The sequence below is a fragment of the Sinohyriopsis cumingii genome, chromosome 4 (genome assembly GCF_028554795.1).
Source record: "Sinohyriopsis cumingii isolate HCF-2022 chromosome 4, ASM2855479v2, whole genome shotgun sequence".
Lineage (NCBI taxonomy): Eukaryota > Metazoa > Mollusca > Bivalvia > Unionida > Unionidae > Sinohyriopsis > Sinohyriopsis cumingii.
This window is the reverse complement of record NC_142964.1, coordinates 64,490,075-64,510,807: the sequence shown is the minus strand read 5'-3', so window position 1 is coordinate 64,510,807 and position 20,733 is coordinate 64,490,075. Positions and strand designations below refer to the sequence as shown.

At 35.9% G+C, this 20,733-nt stretch overlaps 1 protein-coding gene across 1 annotated transcript in view; it reads right to left on the bottom strand.

Annotated features, from left to right (window-relative positions):
* The window catches only part of LOC149801336 (ras GTPase-activating-like protein IQGAP1), a 275,437-nt gene that overhangs the window by 47,696 nt on the left and 207,008 nt on the right, over positions 1-20,733 (bottom strand). The window contains exons 21-26 of the mRNA XM_089955390.1: positions 18,572-18,742; positions 18,129-18,212; positions 13,749-13,820; positions 12,944-13,013; positions 8,482-8,568; positions 4,983-5,104 (exon numbers count right to left, since the gene is read on the bottom strand). Of these exons, the coding sequence (XP_089811516.1) occupies positions 4,983-5,104; positions 8,482-8,568; positions 12,944-13,013; positions 13,749-13,820; positions 18,129-18,212; positions 18,572-18,742 (606 nt within the window). The remainder of the gene's footprint in view (positions 1-4,982; positions 5,105-8,481; positions 8,569-12,943; positions 13,014-13,748; positions 13,821-18,128; positions 18,213-18,571; positions 18,743-20,733) is intronic.

Here is a 20,733-nt window from a genome sequence, read left to right as displayed (position 1 = left end):
TCCAACTATATTATGTGAAATGTGCAATTAAACTTAAGAAAAACATAGTCATAAAAAAATGTTGTCTTTTAAGAACCAATATTTTCTACACGGAGACAAGTTTCACTGAATTAAATCACCAGGTCAATAAAATCAAATATTCACCTCACTAAACGAAGATTCCATGGAATGCAATGTCAAGACTAGGAACAGCATTACACAGGCATGATACAAGTCCTAGCATATTGGGATCAAAACACTAATTCATTTTCCAAAGACATCAAAATTAATGTTTGAGAAAAAAACTATTTAGTGCACTAGACGACACAGAGCACAATATATGTACTTCTTTATTAATCTGAATAATCAAAATATGTGCTGTGCTGCATTTTCTAGAGATGAATTGCCCTAGATTGCAGTGCTGATAAAAGTTATCTTAATCATCAGTTCTGCTCTGGGTAGGCAAAAGACAATTTTAGTCTGCCGGCAAAAAAATAAAATCATGTGTACATGCACTGACAGAATCTGAGTAGAAGTTGACAGTGCTGGTAAAGAAAAAAGACAAACTGATATTACAATGAATGTCCCAGCCTTCTGGCATAAAGAATAGTATTCAATATTCCTCTACTCTGAGCCTGGTACCTTGTTCAATTAATAATTAGTAACTGGTGGTTCTGATTCCTTTCAGTTACAAACTTTAGACAGTTTTACTATGCAGAAGTTTTAGCTAAATACCATAATGGATGCTAAGTTACATCACTACCACATTACATGGGACCCAGAGTACATTGCCTTGTATTGAAACCATTGTAAAGAAGTACATGTGTAACTACTTACTAATGAATAATGAAATGAAATCCATGACATAACTGCCTTATAACTGGAACTGTTATCATGAAGGGCCTTATGGTGAATGCTTGCTATTAAATACTTTCAAAAACGTTAAAACAAACTCATAAGATTAAAAAGTAGAAAAAAGGATATATATTTTTTATATTTGCGTTTGAAGTCAGATTCAACTACAAACATAGACCACGATCTGCCATTGATCAGATTATACATCATTTGTTCAAATGATTACTTCTAACAAACTGCACAGACCCAGATCTGTTCATACATTATGCAACTGCAGATCTGGATCTATGCCATTTGCAGATGGATCTGACTTGTACACGAGTATATATGGTACCGTATTTGCCAGCCTATAAGTCGATGCAGAGTATAGTCAAATTCACTAATTATGTCAATCTTCCATCCTTCATCCATATACAAGTCAATTTGGAGTATAAGATGAGGTTAGGTCAATACCTTGGTTTCATTATTACACTATAGTAACTTGTGGTTTCACTATATGATACTCCAAATTACCGGCAATGGTGAAATTGCATCACCGATGCTAACATGCTTTTTCAATTTTGATTTGGAGAGAGAGAGAGAGAGAGAGAGAGAGAGAGAGAGACTGTGTGTGTGATTTGGATTTTTTACGTAGCTTTAACAATCGTTCCATCATATCTCTACAATGTCTGCAGTGTGACAGTTTATAGTGATGTCTAGCACTGGGGCATCATGCCACAGACATGTAGCATGATGGCCCACCCAGTCACATTATCCTGAAACCAGGCCAACCAGTCTTAACAGTAACCTCTTAATGCTGAGCGCCAAGTGAGAGAGAGAGAGAGAGAGAGAGAGAGAGAGAGAGAGAGAGAGAGAGAGAGAGAGAGAGTTCAGGACAATTATAATATGTATAGTGCAGTTTCCTGACAGTTGTGATTTTACTCCGGTACAAGGCATTGCTATATTCCATTATCAATTGACACAGCTGAATAAACAGTCCATGCTTGTTTTAATTATGATATCCACTGCAACAAGAGCCACATGGCTGAGCATCCTATGTACATGTTAATTAAAGGTCTAAAGCTTTAACCTGACTATTCCAGTTGAAACCATTCCTGAGTGCAAGATTCAACAGATGAGATAAAGTCAGTGAGGCTAACAATCGAGAAATGAGGCTCTCCATAGGGAAATCAGAAATGTGAAGAAAATTAAGAGACAGAAAACAGAAATGTTATAAACGAAAAATAAATAACACTTTTTATTATACTTTAACGTATCTATGAAATGCTGAATAAAATTTACAAAAAGGGACAGTTTTATAAGGCATATTATTTAACATGTAAATTAAAATTGAAAGCACATCCATGTTGTAATTCATTCTATTACGTGTAGTAGAACTGTTCTACACTCTGATTAAGAAAATTATAATCTCCAATATCTGAAAATCCCTCGAATTCTTCGGCTTTCGTATCGGAATGAAAAATGGTGGCTATCTCGGGGCTCAGATCAATGGAAATGTTCTCATTATCGTCTGTCTACATCTCATCAGGCTTCTCTATCCCGCGGACAATTTCTGCTTTAGCAAAGCCATTCACAATAGCTGATTCAGAACCCTGTCCCATGCATTCTTAACCCAATGTGCAACCTTGAAATATGTAGCGTGCCCCACAAGTCCACTGTTTGTGAAGCTAGGCTCGCCTGCCGTCATCCAATATTCCCACAATTTCCGAAGCTCAGCTTTGAAACAGCAATTAATGGAAATATCTAATGGTTGTAATAACTTTGTCATACCAATTAGGATGATGCCTAACAATGTCTTCTTGGTTTCAATCTTCACCTTTGTCGTGGCACTGATGTGTGCATGCATAAAATCAATGAGGAGAAAATTCTTAGTGAGGAAAAATCCACCAACTCGATGTGCAAAGCATCTATCTAACCACTTCCCCATCATGTTATTGTCCATCCATCCTTTCGGATTTACTTCAATCATTATTCCACTGGGGAATTTCTCCTTTGGCATAGTTTTTCTTTTAAAAATCAACATTGGTGGCAACTTTCTGCCATCAGTAGAACATGAGAAAACTATAGTCAAGTTTGACTTCTCATGAGCTGTTGTCCTAATAACACTGTTAGATCCTTTAAGCTCAACGGTTCTGTTCATTGGAATGCTGAATGTTAAGGTCACTTCATCCATGTTTATCACATTAGTCATTAATCGTTTCCAAACTGTCATTCTCAATCTTGTCTTGCACATACGGAAATTGTTCAATTTTTTCAAACATTTCTGTGCCATAGTAGTGCATTGTCTTACACTAAGGCCCCTTCTTTGCATGAACCTAAAACACCATGACATACTGTCACTTAAACTTTCAATTCCTAATTCAGTTGTGATTACCTCTGCCTTGAGTTCAACAGAGTTCATTCCACGACACATGGCACATTGTGTCAAGACATATTCTTCTAATTTACCCTCAATATTAGTTCACCATGATTTGCTTTCTTTGTAGCACATAATGCAGCCTTAACTTTATGCAAATCCCAGACATATTTTTCACTTACATCATATTTCCTGTGAGCAGTCATATTCTGACCTTTCTCTTCTGCGAACTTTACAACTTCCAGCTTATAAGCCGCTGTGTAAGACTTGTGTGATTTGACGGGAGGCATTGTGAGATAACCTGTATAATTTGTATGGGGATATTTATATGAATGGTTATTACTGAAAAGATTAACAATGAAAACAATGCCCATGACTAAATTCATCATTTACATCCATACAAAGGAGTGAGCATCATTTCCTGTGGTTCTTAATCTATTTGATATTAACAACTGGAAGCGTAATTGATGCAGATTAATGATAAAGAACTATGGGGTACCAGCAATACGGTAACAAGTATCAGTAACCAAAGCCAATATCAGTGTTTAAACAATTGTGGTAACTGGCTTTGATTGTTTTTGGAAACCAAAGACCAATTTATCAACTACTGGTATAATCAAAGACAGACACCAAAACGACAGCTGGTTAAGAATGAATATAGGTGATGTATTGACATTACGATTTGCTTTAAACTTAAATACAAAACTAAAAACGGAAGATTGATGATCTATGAGTAGTTCATCTATATATCTGAATTTTAGTTTAGTTTAAACCATATTTATTTGAGAAACTTTGTCAAATACAATTACAAACACATGATTTTCAGTAGAAAGCATAATCTACAGTATTTTATGAATAATCAGAGAATGCTCGTGTTCATATGGATTACATTCCTTTTTAGGATCAATTATGTCAATGAAAAAGCTATACCGGCAATCGCTCACGTGTCAAACAGTATATTGGAAACTCAAATATCAATGGACCAGTGGCTAAAATGTGACCAGGAAGAATGAGGTATGGTTAAAAAGGACGAATAAAACAAAATTATTTCACATTTTTTTTAGTAACAAACAATATGCTATAGTATATAAACCGTAAGTGTGCTATGTGGCCCGGTGAATTTTTTTTAACAGTAATTGTTTACTTTTATTTCATGTCTTGAGAAATAAGAAAAAACACGCAGAATGCAAACTAAATAATGACAAAACGTATAAATATAAAAGCGGTCATATTAGTTTATAACAATTTATTGACATTGTAACGGAACAAGAATTGATACTTCTATGTGATGTGATTTTGATTTTTAACATAGCTTTAACAATTTTTCAGTCATATCGCTACGATGTCTGCAATGTGGCAGTTTATAGTGATGTCTAGCACTGGGGCATCATGCCACAGACATGTAGCATGATGTCCCACCCAGTCACATTATCCTGACACCAGGCCGACCAGTCCTAACACTAACCTCTTAATGCTGAATGCCAAGCGAGGCAGCTGTTAGTACCATTTTTTAAGTCTCTGGTATGACTCAACCGGGGATCGAACCCACGACCTCCCGCATCCGAGGCGTGCTTTCAATTATGCCAATTACAGAGCAATTTTAATAGCATACTGGGTACAGTAATCCAGATACAAGTTGATGCAATTTCAATGACAAAATCAATATATAAGACGGAGTATAAGACAAAGACTTGACTTTCCAGTAAAAATGTATCGACTTATAGGCCAGAATATACACTGTATGTCTCTCCATTTACAGGCTCGATAAAAGCAACACTTTATTACATCTAACCTGCAGCGTTATTCTGTTCTTAATCAGAAGACCAATTTTGATGTCCATCTGATCCAAATCATGCTCCAGCTGCTGGTTGGACTTTATTATCTTCACAACCTGCTGCCGCAACTTCTGTAGCTCTGTAAAATGACAATTAACATCAATAAATAATAGGTGCATCAAATATTCTAATAACAGGCTGGATTTGGCTTCATCTTGAGCTTTTCCTAAATTTGTGTTGAACACATTAAAATGTATCGACATACCAAGCATGACTCTGTTGTCTACTGTTCTTATATGAATAATTACCTAAGAAGATGACCATGTGGGCCTAATATTACATACCTGAAATACATTGGTCAAAAAACAATTTCAGCAGTAAGGAAGGTGCCTTAGGTTGAAAGTTGTTGTAGGGTTTAACGCCATTTTTCAGCACATGATAGGCTATACATCGCGGCCAGTATTAGTGGTGGAGGAAGAACCCAGGAAATCCCCGGAAAGAACCACTGACCCTCGAGAAGCTACTGGCAAGCTTTCTCACATACCCACATTGGCCGAATCTGAGACTCAAACCTACGCAGACAGAGGTGAGATGGCAGTGATCCGTAACGGAGAGCGCTTTAGACCACTCGGGGCCCCTGCCTTAGGTTGAAAGATATCCATGTTAGAATAACTTCCAGCTATTTGGTTTAAACTAGTTGTATGTAACACATTGTTTGACTGTGTTTTTAGTTTGAGCAACTTAGCTGGACTAAATGGTGTACTGACCTTTTCTGTACAGATGAAAGGTGTACATGTTAGGACTCTACCTATTGCATTTGGTCTTGTACAATAAGGCAGTTTTGGAGAGAAAGTCATTTTATGAATAGAGATAAAATGCACCATTTGTAGGTTTTCCAACTGGTTGTATGGAGGCCACACTATTGCAAGGAGGGTTATCCTGGACATGACTTTGAACAAACATAGTAAGTCATTTCGGAAAAGAAGCTGAGGATAGGTTTTCCACCTGGTTATTCAAGAAGCCATGGCCTTGCTGGGGTAGCACACAGAATTAAAAAAAAAAAATCCCCCAGTGTCCAAAAACACATTTCTACAAAGTTTTATACAAAATGGCCCAACCTTTCTTCTAAAAATGTAAAAAAAAAAAAAGTTTTCCAGTAAGTTTTGATTGAGCATGTAATATCACACGTTACTAATAAATTTGATCAAAACTGGCTTAGCTGTTTGAAAAAAGCTGAATTAGTTCTACATATGGCTGCTAAGGAAGTCACACTACTGCTAGAGAAGTTGTTGTTCTAGGGTTTAATGCCATTTTTCAGCACAAGATAGGCTATATATGGCGGCCAGTATAAATGGTGGAGGAAGAACCGAGGAAAATCCTGGAAGGAACTACTGAACCATGAGAAGATTCTGGCAAACTTTCTCATGTGCCCACACTGGCCGAGCCCAAAACTAGAATCTATGCAGACAGACGTGAGACAGCAGTGATCCATAACAGAGAGCGCTTTAGACCACTCGGACACTCGTGGCCCCTGCTAGAGAAGACACACTAAACATAATTTAGAGAGAGTATGTCCTTAGAAAAATTCCTACCAAGTTTTTGAAATAAAATTGGTTTAAACCATTCTGAGAAGCTTATATGGCTGTGGCTAGGGGAGCCATCTTGGACATAATTTTTATGTTATTTCCTACGAAACATTCCCACCATGTTTGAACAAAACTGGTGATGAGTTCTTCAGAAGTTGTCAAAAAAAACAAAAGGTTTTCTATCTGGTTTACAACAACTCCATACTTTTGCCAGGAGTCACTCCAGATAAAGCTTTGAAAGAGCAATGTTCATGTTTTTTTTTTAAATGGCTACAGAGTCACCCTATACAAAACTCTAATAAAACAAATCCCATGCAAGTTTCCAACCAATTTTGATTGAAGTGGCTCAGATGTTCAGAAGAAGTCAAAAAAAGGGGTTACAACCAGTTGCAAATGAAGCCGTATCTCTGAAAGGGGAGACACCCCAGGCACAATTTTGGTGTTCTAAAAATTCCTCCGAGTTTTGACAAAAATTAATTCAGTCACTGTAGAAAAGTTGGAAATAGGTTTTCCATTTCGGTTCTTATGGAAGCCACATCATGCTAGGGGAGCCACCCACAAAGTAATGTTGGCACAGCATGTCCAAAGAAGCATTCCTATACTAATTTCTTAAAAGTTGAAAATAGCTATGTAAATGGATGACAGGTGATAAATGTTCATCTGATAATGCATGGCTTTATGATAAGGTGAGTTTTAAAAAGATCTACATCAAGGTTATCCTAGGATGTGGACCAAATGATCTACAGACATATGGACACATATATTCCAAAGTAAGCTTCTGCCAAGGTGGGCTTGACAAAATAGCAATTATTTAAATTTTACTTATTATTCACCAACGTTACAACATATCTTAAAATAAATTAAGCCCAGGCAGTGTCATAAAATAGACCACAAAAGTGGAGGAATTGGAAAGAAACCGGACCTTGATAGGGTAGAAGCCAACTCTGGGATCAAACCCAGGATGAACAATGCAGTTATGTTACCCCTTTTTTTAAAACCAGAACCACTTACTAATCAGAAATTAACAACACACACCATATTCCCTATTATATTCATTTAGTTGTTAACCTGGATGCAATCTGAGATTTGATACAAACTACAAATCAAATAGAAATGATACCAACTACAGCACAAATCAAATAGAAATGATTCCAACTTCAGCACAAATCAAACAGAACTGAAACTAACGACAGCACATATCAAATATAACTGATACCAACCACAGTATAAATCAAACAGATTTGATACCAAATACAGGACATCACATAGATTTCTTTAATTCTATCCTTCATGGTGGACATGTCCCTTAAGTAATGGTTTGTGATGTGGAATACACTCAAGGTGTAATTCGTCAAAGCCACCATCACTTTCATTTTCATTATTTAATAGGAGTTACTTGTTTTACATTAGCACAGCTATCTTAACAACCTGACAAATCCAATTCCAGTATGCTGCTCCTTTTCCATTAAATACACCTCTGTTACATGGTTTGTACAGACTGGAGAGTTGTCAGTAAGTTTTCAACGTCTTCTAAAAGTTTTAAGGAAGTATTTTTTCTTACAGAAATTTTAAGTCCATGTTCCTTCCTTTATCACCACATAAACAGGTACAAAAATAGAAACAACGCTCTGGCAATTATCAGTGTAACTTACTCTTTCATCTACTTGCTTGTATTCCATTTTTACATAAATGAGCATAATTCTCTGAATTTCTAAAGATTTAAAAAAAATTGTATTCCTCAAATAAATTCTTAAAGTTTTCAACCCTTCAAATTAATTCATCAAGGTTATATGGCCCATTGAATTTGTTTATGTACAAAGATTGTGCATAAATAACATATTTAATAAACCAAATATTAAACTGGATGAGAAACAAACATGCCCTAAATTAATAACTCGTACAAGAAAAACCTGTTAGTAACTTGATCTACCTATTTCCTCCGTGTAGTCTGTATCACTTGCATCAAGCAGATGGACAAATCTCTGAACAACATTCAATGGTGGATCAGTCTCATACACTGAAATGAAGAAGTATAAGATTTAATAAATTAGTATTGTTAATCTGCAGCCACACATAACACATCAAGGTCAGGCACAAAAAATATCCTCTAAATCATGACACAAATTCTCTTGAGTACAGCTAAAGTAATGACAATTAACTTGCCAAAAAGAATTTGCTGGAATCCATGAAAAGTCTGTTTCTTCACTCATTTTATGCATTTCAACTGCTGTGTACTGAAACAATCTCATGAAATATAAGTTACAGTGTCCTCCTCATGTTTGAAAATCGCTATCCTAAACAAAATCCACACCCAAAATTGCATGCATTTTTCATAAACAATATTCTAGTAATTTAAAAGAAATACTGAATTAACTGAAGCACAAAATATAGGTCAGTGACCTACTTCAGGTTACATGGTATATTAATTGCCAAGACCCATTCACATGCAAGAATTCGAGATACTGACCTTAACAAAAAGAAAATGAACACACAAGTGTTAAATTTAGCTCAAAGTGACCTACTCTGGGGAATAATGTACTAACAAAGATACATCTGCATGTAAAGTTGGATGACTCTGGGACTGAGTCTCAGAAACTGAATTAAACAAAAACACTTAATGAAAGCCAATGGAGCATGAAAGTTAGGTGACAGTAACATACTTATCATAAAATGATGTATTTAATGACATTCATCTACATACAAGGCTGCATGAATGTGGGGCTCACAGTATCTAAGAGACTGACTTAAACACAAAACTAGCCAGTGAATTAGGTCAATGACCTAGTTTAGTTAAGTTGACATATCAGTTACCAAGATGCACTTACATAAAAAGCTGCAAGCTACATGTGTGTAATTTGGATTTTTAATGTAGCTATACAAAATTTTTCAGTCATACTGCTATGATGTCTGCAGTGTGCAAGTTTATAGTGATGTCTAGCACCGGGGCATCATGCCCAGTCAAATTATTCTGACACCAGGCTGACCAGTCCTAACACTAACCTCTAAATGCTGAGTGCCTGGCAAGGCAGCTGTTAGTACCATTTTTATAAGTTTTTGGTATGTCTCGCACGGGGTTCGAACCCATGATCTCCCGCATCTGAGGCGGATGCTCTAACCACTAGGCCAACATATCGGTCCACTGCAAGCTAAATAAAAAGCTGTTGTGTTCAGTGTTTGAGAAACTACTCTAAATTAATATTATACCCAATGTGCAACAGATGGATGTGACAAGTAACCCTAAATGGCTCTTCATATTTGTGGAAGGCACAAAAGTGTATTTCCTGTGTGTTTCATTTAACATGTTAACAAAAATGTGCAAAGATTTTGACCTTTAACCTTGAATCTGTTGTCTTTGGTAGAATACAAAACTCTTTTCAGAAACTAACAAGATACATCCACATAAGTTTGTTTCAAATCCATAATTACTGTCATCAAAATTGTTGTATTCAAATGTCATTACTGTCAAACAAGCTAGCCACAGCCTGCCCCCAACAATATTCCAGATCCAATCCATACAAAATGGTATGATATAAAAGGGAAGTAAAACCCTTTAACACTGAGATTTATCTAGGGTGGGGACAAACACATGGAAAGATGGACTGGCATGTACAAAATTTATATATCAAGTTTCTGACAATGGACATTCGTATGTAGTATTTTTTATATACATCAACAAACCTGGCCCAATAAAAATTCATTCATACTCGTGTCATTAATTTCAAAACCAATTACTGACAAGAGTACTATGAATGGTACATTATGAGTCTGGAAATTACTGACCAATGGGTTGCAATGACCTGGATCTTTGATCAAGGTATACAGACTCAAAATGAAGTTTCTGTACAGAGACCATTTTTTATTTTATTTAAACTTATCATAGCTGTGACTAAAGATTCTAGACCCCAGAATATATAAAGGTTGCTTAATGACCTTAAGTGTAAGCCATCTACAATGTTTGGTCAAGGAACTTACTCTAGATTAATGGTTAATGTGCAAAACCCATTTTACTTCGAGTCAGTGACCTAAATATCTGACACCAAAATCTGAAGACTTATTTTATACCTGAAGTGAAAGTCCTTTCCATGTTTAACTGTCATCCGTACAGGAAGGAGTTGCGCATGGATGACTGGAGATTATTGACCAATAGATCTCAATCATCTGACCTTTGATCAAGCTCACCTTGAAGTGACATCTCTGTACAGACACCAATTTGTTTCTTATTAGACTGACCTTGACTTTTGATGCCAAAATCAAAAGACTTCTATGCCTATAGTATAAACTGTCCAAAAATGTTGATCAAGGTCCAAGTTAATATGCAAAAAATGTTTTCCTTCTTGAAGTAAGTGACCTTGACCTTTGCATTTTGCAACAAAAAAATGAAAAGGATTCTTATTACAGCAAGTCAGAAACGAAGTTTAGTCCTAATCTATAACATAGAACTCAACTTAATGTGCAGAAATCATTTTTTTTTTTGCATCTCACCCTCTGACCCTCAAATCAATAGGTTTCTTTCTTACAAGTGCAAGCTATCCACTATGTTTGGTAGCTGTAGATGGTGGAGAGTAATCATCCAGAAACCATTATTCTTCTTTCAGTTACACTGACCTTGACCTTTATATTGCTAATCACAAGTACAAGCCATCCACAAAGTTTGCTAACTGCAGATTGTGAAGAATTCAAGTTATTGTGCAGAAACTGTTTATCTTCTTTCAGCCACAGTGACCCTGAAGATTGCCTCAGAACTGATTGGTTATCCTTTTGCCCAAGTGCACACAATTCAAAAACCATGGTAACTATAAATGGTGCAATACTGAAGTTATTGTGCAGAAACCATTTTTTTCCCCTGTCATGGTGATCTGGACCTCTGAACACCTAAATCTAAAGTGTTCTTCCTTACAAATTTACAAAGTTTGAATGAGTACATACTGCAGAAATGAAATTATTTTGCAGAATAGGAAACATTTACATACAAATAGACAGGATCACGACATAATGCATTCTGCCAAAACGCAGATATGTAATTAAAAACCAAGGCAAGACGTTTTGACTTTAAAATGCAACTAAAAACAAAATCCGGTCAAACTATTTATGTGGAAGCTACAATTGCTAGTTATGAGAGCACTGGACTCAAAGAGTTGTTGATTCAAGGCTGCAGCCTCCAAATGTCCTTGGGGAAAAAAAACTGATCCTCTGCATGTTATAGCCAATAGGGTGCTCAGTTTAATGTTGAAAACCAACCCATCAAGTCACTGCACTTACGAGTTAAAAGAAGTAAGAAAACCCCAAACAATACTAGTGACCATTGACTTGACCAAGTTGTTTTGGTTTTGGCATTAATTTATTCAAAATTGTTCATGTTGTTTGTTAGATTTACAATGTTTACGTTGAGGAATAACTACATATAATCCCAAGAGTTCTTGTGAAAACCCAGTGTTGGTTAGACTATCCATCCAGAGAGAATGGATTTTCTAAGTAGCTGCTTCAACAGCTGGTAAGGCCATCCATCCATCCAGAATGGTTTTTCAAAGTAACTGCTTCAACAGCTGGTAAAGCCATCCATCCATCCAGAATGGTTTTTCAAAGTAGCTGCTTCAACAGCTGGTAAGGCCATCCATCCATCTAGAATGGTTTTTCAAAGTAGCTGCTTCAACAGCTGGTAAGGCCATCCAGACAGACAGAACAGCTTTTCAAAGTAGCGGCTTCAACAACTACTTTGGCAATCAGATCAGCATTATTTTAATTTAAACTCTGACAACTTGCCCACGAAGGAGACAAACAAAAAAATTACAACACCATAAGCATGGGTGCAAGTCAGAGGGACCTCAAAAATATTAAGAAGGGGACGCCATCACTACTGGACATATGGAACAAAACTGTAGGTAAGGTGGTGCAATTGGACTCATTTTAGAACTGCATTGGGAGTGACTGTCAATAAAGAGAATTTACTAATGAAGTTGTTCACTTTCTTTCTTTATTATAAATTACCATGTTTTTATATATATATATAAAAACAACCTCTGAAAGATTATTAACAACATTTTTCAAGAGGTTTCAACAACCATCATGTGTATGTGAAGAGGTCTCAACAACCATCATGTGTATGTGAAAACAATGCATCTTAAATCACTGCTTTCTGTTGTTGATTCACGACAAAACAAGATTTCTTTTTTCAAAAGCTCGGGACATCTTTTGTGAAACAAATGTCAATGTCAAAACAAGATTTTTTTCTTTTATTGTTCTGTTAGTAAAATACTGATGCTGTGATTTCATTGCAAGCATTAGTGAAATGTTTTCTCATAATTTTTAAGCACATGGTGTCACTATTGTGTTGAATATGCAAGTAGTATTAGTAGTAGCAACAAGAATTGCATTTATGTCTGTAGCCTACTTACTAAGGGCCCTGTAGTCATGTTTGGCTTTGTTGGACCTGACAAAAGCTTGAATTTTCACCACTGCATCCTCCTAAAGAAAAAAACAAAAAACAAATGATATGTTCACAGTTAGACGACTAGGAGGAAGGGAGGGAGAGAGGTAGTATGATAGAATGCTAGGAAATGTTGACCCCGATTCACTTATTTAATCTTGCCAGAAGCTTTGTCAATATTAAAGTTTTTAAGAAGTGGGGAATTATTCCATTTTGAACTATATAATCCTTATCCTGCCCAACAAAGAAGCATCTAAGAGCTGTCAATTCATGATGCAATGCTTGATTATCCCAGCAGTATTCAGTCAAATGGTTTCTATTGAATTTCTCTCGGACCTTTACACAAACTTTGATTACACGTGAAAACAAGTGTTACAATAATATAAAGCAGCTGCACTTTTAGTATGTGTATCCCAGGCAGGTTAAAAAATCCTACATAATATCAAAAGAGGTAACTAAATTTATGACCAAACATTAAAAAGGCCAATGTACGCAATGTACCTTTTTGGATTTAACAGCATATCACAACAATAATGGCCAATTGGGCCAATTTAAAAATAAGTTCCAAAAAATGTAAATGTAAAAAATTGCAAACAATCTTAAGGAAGATGCAATGCTCCAAAATAAACCTCAGCAAGAAATATTACAAGATAAAAGGTAAAGATATTCAGTGTTTGTAATGGATATATATAATAAAAGATAACAACAAAAAATATAAAATGCAGATACAACTAAAAAGTCTGATCAATAGATACATCTACAATACAACTCACATTATCTTTGAAATATTTCAACCTCTTCATGAATTTGTGACGCATCAGCCACATTCGAACAACTGCTTGAATCTGTAACAAAAGAAAATGTATAGTAAGTTTACCAACAAAGGAAAACAGGCAGTACATACTGCAATACTCGCTTATAGGATGAGTCCAACTGCAAACTGAACACAGATCTGGGTCTGTGCAGTTTGTTTGGAGTAAACAAGATAAAAAGCAGACCCTGATCTGCTCTCGCATTCTGCTACGGCAGATCAGGATATTTGTTGTTTGTAATTTCACTCTATTTATGTATTGTAACATATCCAGATAATCGCTCACTGCAAAACAAACAACAAAAATCAAAGCACACATTTCCAAAATTAAAGCATTACAGAGTCCATTTAGTGCCCAGACAGTATGATTATGAATGAGCACCTTTTGTTTTTTAAACAGTGCGCAAATGACCCACTAACAATACTTCTGAACTTGCAATCATGGTCACTTCCAAAAAAAGGTCAGCCACTTACAATTTATTCAGTCCCACTCTCATAGCCAGGACTATTCCCAGTATATAACAAGCACCTGTTCAATGTAGTGAGATTATGTAGATATAGCCCCCGTAAATGATCCCAAATACAGGCATCCAGACTTGCATGATTTTGGCTTGTGTGAATTTCTCACCATAAATATACCCAAATACAGGCATCCACTGACTTGCATGATTTTGGCTTGTACGAATTTCTCACCCTAAATGACCCAAATACAGGCATCCACTGACTTGCGTGATTTCGGCTTGTGTGAATTTCTCACCTCAAATGATCCCAAATACATGATTTATGTACATAACGGTTTAAAATAAATCCAAGCACCTTAAGTGTCATCAATGATGATAGTTCCGAGTTTATCTTATCAATTTAGGTGAAGCAAAATAGAAAGAGATCTCGTTTCTATGCTGACAATTCTAATTAAGGTACTGCCACAAGTTTTCTCCTGATAATCCTTGCTATCCTTAATCTTTCAAACAGTGCATTTAGTTGACCCTCTATATATATATATATATATATATATATATATATATATGTAAAAGCCAATTGTCTGTTAAGATCACCTTCTGCTAGTCCCATGAGTGATCACTATAACCAGATCCAACTATATTCTAAATTGTTGAAATTAACCATCATATTTACAACCAGTTTGAATAGACCAGAAAAAAGTTGGGACTTTAGCTGTTGATTTTAATCTGTCCTGGGTAATATATACATATACTGAATATTCCATCTTTCTTCTACCTATACATATACTGCAACAGAAAAACTAGCAAAGGGCTATATACTCTATGAAAGAACAATTGATGATTGGCTGGTTGGTTTTAATAGCAATTTTATTACATTTTCTGCTGTAATCATGCCAAGAAAATAGGAACTAAGTGCTTTTCCCAAGGACACAGTCGTAACTGGCCTTAGCTGGTGTGGGTGGGTATTACACCCACTACCCTTGTATTACATGTTTGTCATTTTTACCAGCTGAGTGCGTATTACACCCATTAGTCCGATAAATCAACCACCCAAACCTGTGTTAATACTGATGGACGATATATAGATCTGATATCACCTGTTTCTTTAAAATGTGCAATTTTGCAGTATGCAAATCTTTCCGGAACAAACCTGTGTACAGTTTAGACACATACCAGTAAATGATAACAGCCATATCTAGCGTGAAATTCAAAATGGCTACAGGACAGATGGTTGTGCTATTTCACGTGGATTTACAAGTCATGAAAAATTGGATTTGCTCCAGAAATGTAATGTACTTCCCAATGAAAGAACCCTTCGGGTGACTGTAGCTCCTCACCCCGAGAAATACTGGTAAATGTATAAAATGTACACTGATGTGTGCAGCCAAAATTAGCTGTTGATTTTTGCAGCTTTGAATGAATAGGTGACATCAACCCCTAAGCTGAAAATCAATATCATCATGGGAGAGGGGCTTATTTATCAGCCATTACACCCATTACTCTCTTACTACTCATCTGATATTTTACCAGCTGAGTGGGTATTACACCACTGACCTAGTACTACATGCTTGATATTTTACCAGCTGAGTGGGTATTACACCTATGACCTAGTACTACATGTCTGACATTTTACCAGCTGAGTGTGTATTACACCTAGCACCCTTGTACTACATGTCATTTTACCAGTCTAGTAGGTCTTACACCAATTACCCTTGTACTACACATCTGACAATTAACCAGCTGAGGGGGTGTTACACTTATCACCCTTGTACTACACATCTGACAATTAACCAGCTGAGGGGGTGTTACACTTATCACCCTTGTATTACATGTCTGACACGTAACCAGCTGCGGGGGTATTACACTTATCACCCTTGTATTACATGTCTGACACGTAACCAGTTATGTTACTGCAGCTCCCTGAATAAGAGATGAGTACTGTGCCCTCACTGAAAGTTCATGAAGGGATCTAAATACATCATTATGCTTCGACCACAAGCCAATGATTGATGATGTGCCCTTAACGAAAGGGCACCATGGGATCTATTACAGCATTATGAACTGACCAGAAGCCAATGCCTGATGATATGCTCATTCCACGTATTTATAAAATCTGGGAAAGTTTTAGGTTACAAAGCATTCTCTAATAACAAGTTCACCCAATTACCAGTGAAGAAATACTGTGTAGCACCAGGTTTTTAAAAGGCAAGCACCAATATGTATGTTTCCTGAGAGTTCAAATAAACACACAACACCAACACTGCTGACAAAATACACAAACCAACAAATTAATCCATCTATTCTTTCCTAACTACTGTCAAAACCCTATTATTTTGTTGCTAAGATAAAAACTGAAAAAAATCTCACTTATTCTGTCATGCTTCAATGTCCTAGTTTGACAAACTTACACATACATGTGACAAAACCAGGATTTACAAGGTTTGATTACATGTATTGTTGACAAACTTACATACACATACATGTGACAGAACCAGGATTTACAAGGTTTTATCAGCAGATTGGCTTCTAAACCAGTTCTGGCTGGTTCCTCTGTGTTCACAGAATATGTAAAAATAGTGTTTGGGATTTTCAGTAGTTTTATAATCAAAATATATTTTTTAAAAATTCTTGTCAGTTTTACAAAACAGCAGATATCATATAAATTGTGTGGTACATGGCTTTTAAACAATATTTTTGGCCAACCACTGGTAGAATCACATTTATGCAATCTTATGATACCTGTTTAGGCTCGAATAATCAGTCATACAAGAAAGAGTCAAAACAAGAAGCTTTGAACAAATTTTAACAAAAATTATTTCCCAGGAAAAATACTGTTAAAATGAAAAAATAAGAACTTAGGTTTCAAGAATCAAATCCAAAAATAATCCAAGATTAATCCACGAATAAAATTTTAAGTCCTAATAATAAAATGTTCTAATGAATTCAAGTTCGAGTCCCGATGAAGAATCCAAGATGGAAGGTGATGACGTAAGCTCTTCAATGTTGTTGTCTACAGTTCCTTGTAGAAACACAAGAAATAATCCTCCGGTTTTGGACATCCAAATAAATTTTTAAAGAAATGTCTTTGTTCAAGAATTCTGTAAAACCACAAAAATATTTCCTGAGAAATGAATTAATCTTTTAGAATCCAAACAATCTGAAGAAAAATTAACATATAACTCAAAAACTGGCTACAACAGAAGGAAACGACTTGACATAAAGTGTTTTTTTTAGCCCAGACTGTGAGATCTCTCTAAAACATCACTATTTAAACTAAGTAATGTGCAATTTTGGAAAAGCCTAATTGCAAAATAGAGGATCACGTGATCATTTTTACATATAAAAAATCATGTAGCCCCAGTATGACCTTGATACAAACCAATCATTTTACTCTGAGAAATTTTTTTTTTTACTTCACTAAAACTGTTTACAAGCCTAGGGTCACATATTTAATACAGCCTCGATCTCCCTCTTATTATTCCCACAATAAAAAATAAAAAAAGAACTTGTTCACATGACTGTTACTCAATTTGAATTAAGGTTGGGAACCAGGTCAGCCTTATGTGTTTACTAAAATGAACAGACAAATTCAAACTATTTTCTGGAATAGTTTTTAAAAAAAACTTACAAACAATTAAATCAGATATAAATTAAATCAAATATACATAACAGCAAACAGATAGGAAAAAAGCAGCTGCAAATTATCCTGTATCAAAAGAATAGTTTGCATATCAAAGTAGCATGAGCTAAGTGGCTGGCAATCAATCACTTACTCATGTATATCTTACTCATTTAACTCAGTCACTATAAATTGTTACCCAAATCATAGGAGTCATTGCGTTTACCAACTCTATACGTAATGGCTGATGATATAGCCTTACCTTGATGACAGTATCACTGTTATCTGCAAAATACTGAAGTCTCTGCTTGTATCTCTTCCTCTGTCTTGCAGCCTTCCATGAGGCCTAAAACGATACACACACACACTCTAACATAAAACGGGCTTATTCTTTTTGTAACTTTAAACAAAGATATTGTCAGGAAGATACAGTATTCCCTAACAATAATGATTTAAAAATTATGGAAATTGTTCATTAACAGCTTTCTTTTTGCAATCGGGTATTCTATCCCATATGTGTGTGTCATGTTTCATTCTGTTCTGTGTCATCCAAATACTATATCTTCATATTCAGGTGCTTGTTAATGAATTCTACCAATATCAGAATGCATCTCGGTTAATAATTATTAAAAAATTCAAATTAAACCCTCCAGCATAAAGTTTACAAAATGCTCTGCAACGTAAAATGGTTTGTTAAAGACTAACCTGTATTTTGACCACTGCAGGTTCCTGTGACATAATGTACTCTTTTCTCCTGCAATACTTCTTCTTGGCCAGAAAACCACGAACTAATGCTTGTCCTTTAATAACAGAGGCCTCATTCGCTTTGAACAGGACTTCTCTATTGTGCGAAGCTGTCACTTCAGATACAATTTTCTGAAAAAATATAGATTTCAACTGGTACTTTTAAGTCTAGTATGGTTTGTGCAGTTACCCCCCAACTCCTCAATATTCCAATGAACATATCCCCATTCAGGCACTGATTTATCCCCCCCCCCCCACCATCAAACCTGCAAAACCTTGAACATAAAACTTTAATATTTGTTCATGCCACCGCCGCCCTGGCTAAAAAGTGACAACTATGTCCCTGCATGTAATGCAGGTGAGAGAGGTCAGAGTTCAGTCCATGTGCTCTCTTGCAGAATCAACACGATTTTATCTGAAATGATACCATTACAAGTTATAATGATTTATTTTAAAAAGTAACCAATTTTAATGATAAGGAAATTAAAAAAAACTAAAAAACAGTAGCATTTCTTAGAATTTCCACAACTTTATGATTAAGTACCATCCATGTGTGCAGGAGCAAAAAATCAAATTTCTGGCAGGTTCAGCTTGTAATAGGCCTTATAGTGACAGTTTCTTATAGGCATATTACAGGATCAGTTGGTTATAGACATTACAGGATCAGCTGCTTTTAGGCATTACAGAATCGGTTATAGGCATTACAGGATCAGTTGGTTATAGGCATTACAGGATCAGTTGGTTACAGGCATTACAGGATCAGCTGGTTTTGGGCATTACATGATCAGCTGGTTATAGGCATATTACACGATCAGTTGGTTATAGGCATTACAGGATCAGCTAGTTATAGGCATTACAGGATCAGTTGGTTACAGGCATTACAGGATCAGCTGGTTTTGGACATTATATGATCAGCTGGTTATAGGCATATTACAGGATCAGTTGGTTATAGGCATTACAAGATCAGTTGCTTATAGGTATAACAGGATTCAGCTGGTTTTAGGCATTACAGAAGCAGCAGGTTTTGGGCATTACATGATCAGCTGGTTAAAGGCATATTACAGGATCAGTAGGTTATAGGTATTACAGTATTCAGCTGGTAACAGGCATTACAGGATCAGCTGGTCATAGACATTACAGGATCAGCTGGTTACAGGCGTTACAGGATCAGTTGCTTTTAGGCATTACAGAATATCGGTTATAGGCATTACAGGATCAGTTGGTTATAGGCATTACAGGATCAGCTGGTTACAGGCATTACAGGATCAGTTGCTTTTAGGCATTACAGAATATTGGTTATAGGCATAACAGGATCAGTTGGTTATAAGCATTACAGGATCAGCTAGTTATAGGCATTACAGGATCAGTAGGTTACAGGCGTTACAAGATTAGCTAGTTATAGGCATTACAAGATTAGCTGGTTTTGCGTGTTACAAGATTAGCTGGTTTTGGGCATTACAGGAACAGCTGGTTATAATCATTAGAGGAACAGCTGGTTATAATCATTACAGGAACAGCTGGCTATAATCATTACAGGAACAGCTGGCTATAATCATTACAAGAACAGCTGGTTATAATCATTACAGGATCAGCTGGTTATAGGTATTACAGGATCAGCCAGAGGCATTATATTTCCCGTTCTCTAGATTATGAAGCATAATACAAACAGGAGTCAGTCTCATGCCCATGCCATCTATGCAAATTTATAAGATTCAAATCTTCAAAAACAGACATGAATGTATGCATCACTTGAACCAGATGCTGCAGTTTTCCATTGTACAAGTACTGGTGTTTTTGACTGGTTGCTTTTATACAATCGGGCAATCACAGACTTACTATACTACAGAAAACTGCCCATTTAACTGGCACGTTGTTTGTGATGAAAGAAAGGTTTATTGTCACAATTTTCGATAGTGGTACTTGCATTAATTCAGACCTTCTGATACATTGAGAAATTATAGCCTAGAGTCTGGCAAGTCTGAATAAAATTAAGTTTGTAAAAGTGATTCTATAGAAAGTGCAACACATTTGAGTATAATGACATCAATCATCATTTTCTACATTATATTCTGTTGTACAATCTCTAGACACAAACTCTTCTGCTATTTAGGAGCAATTTTGAC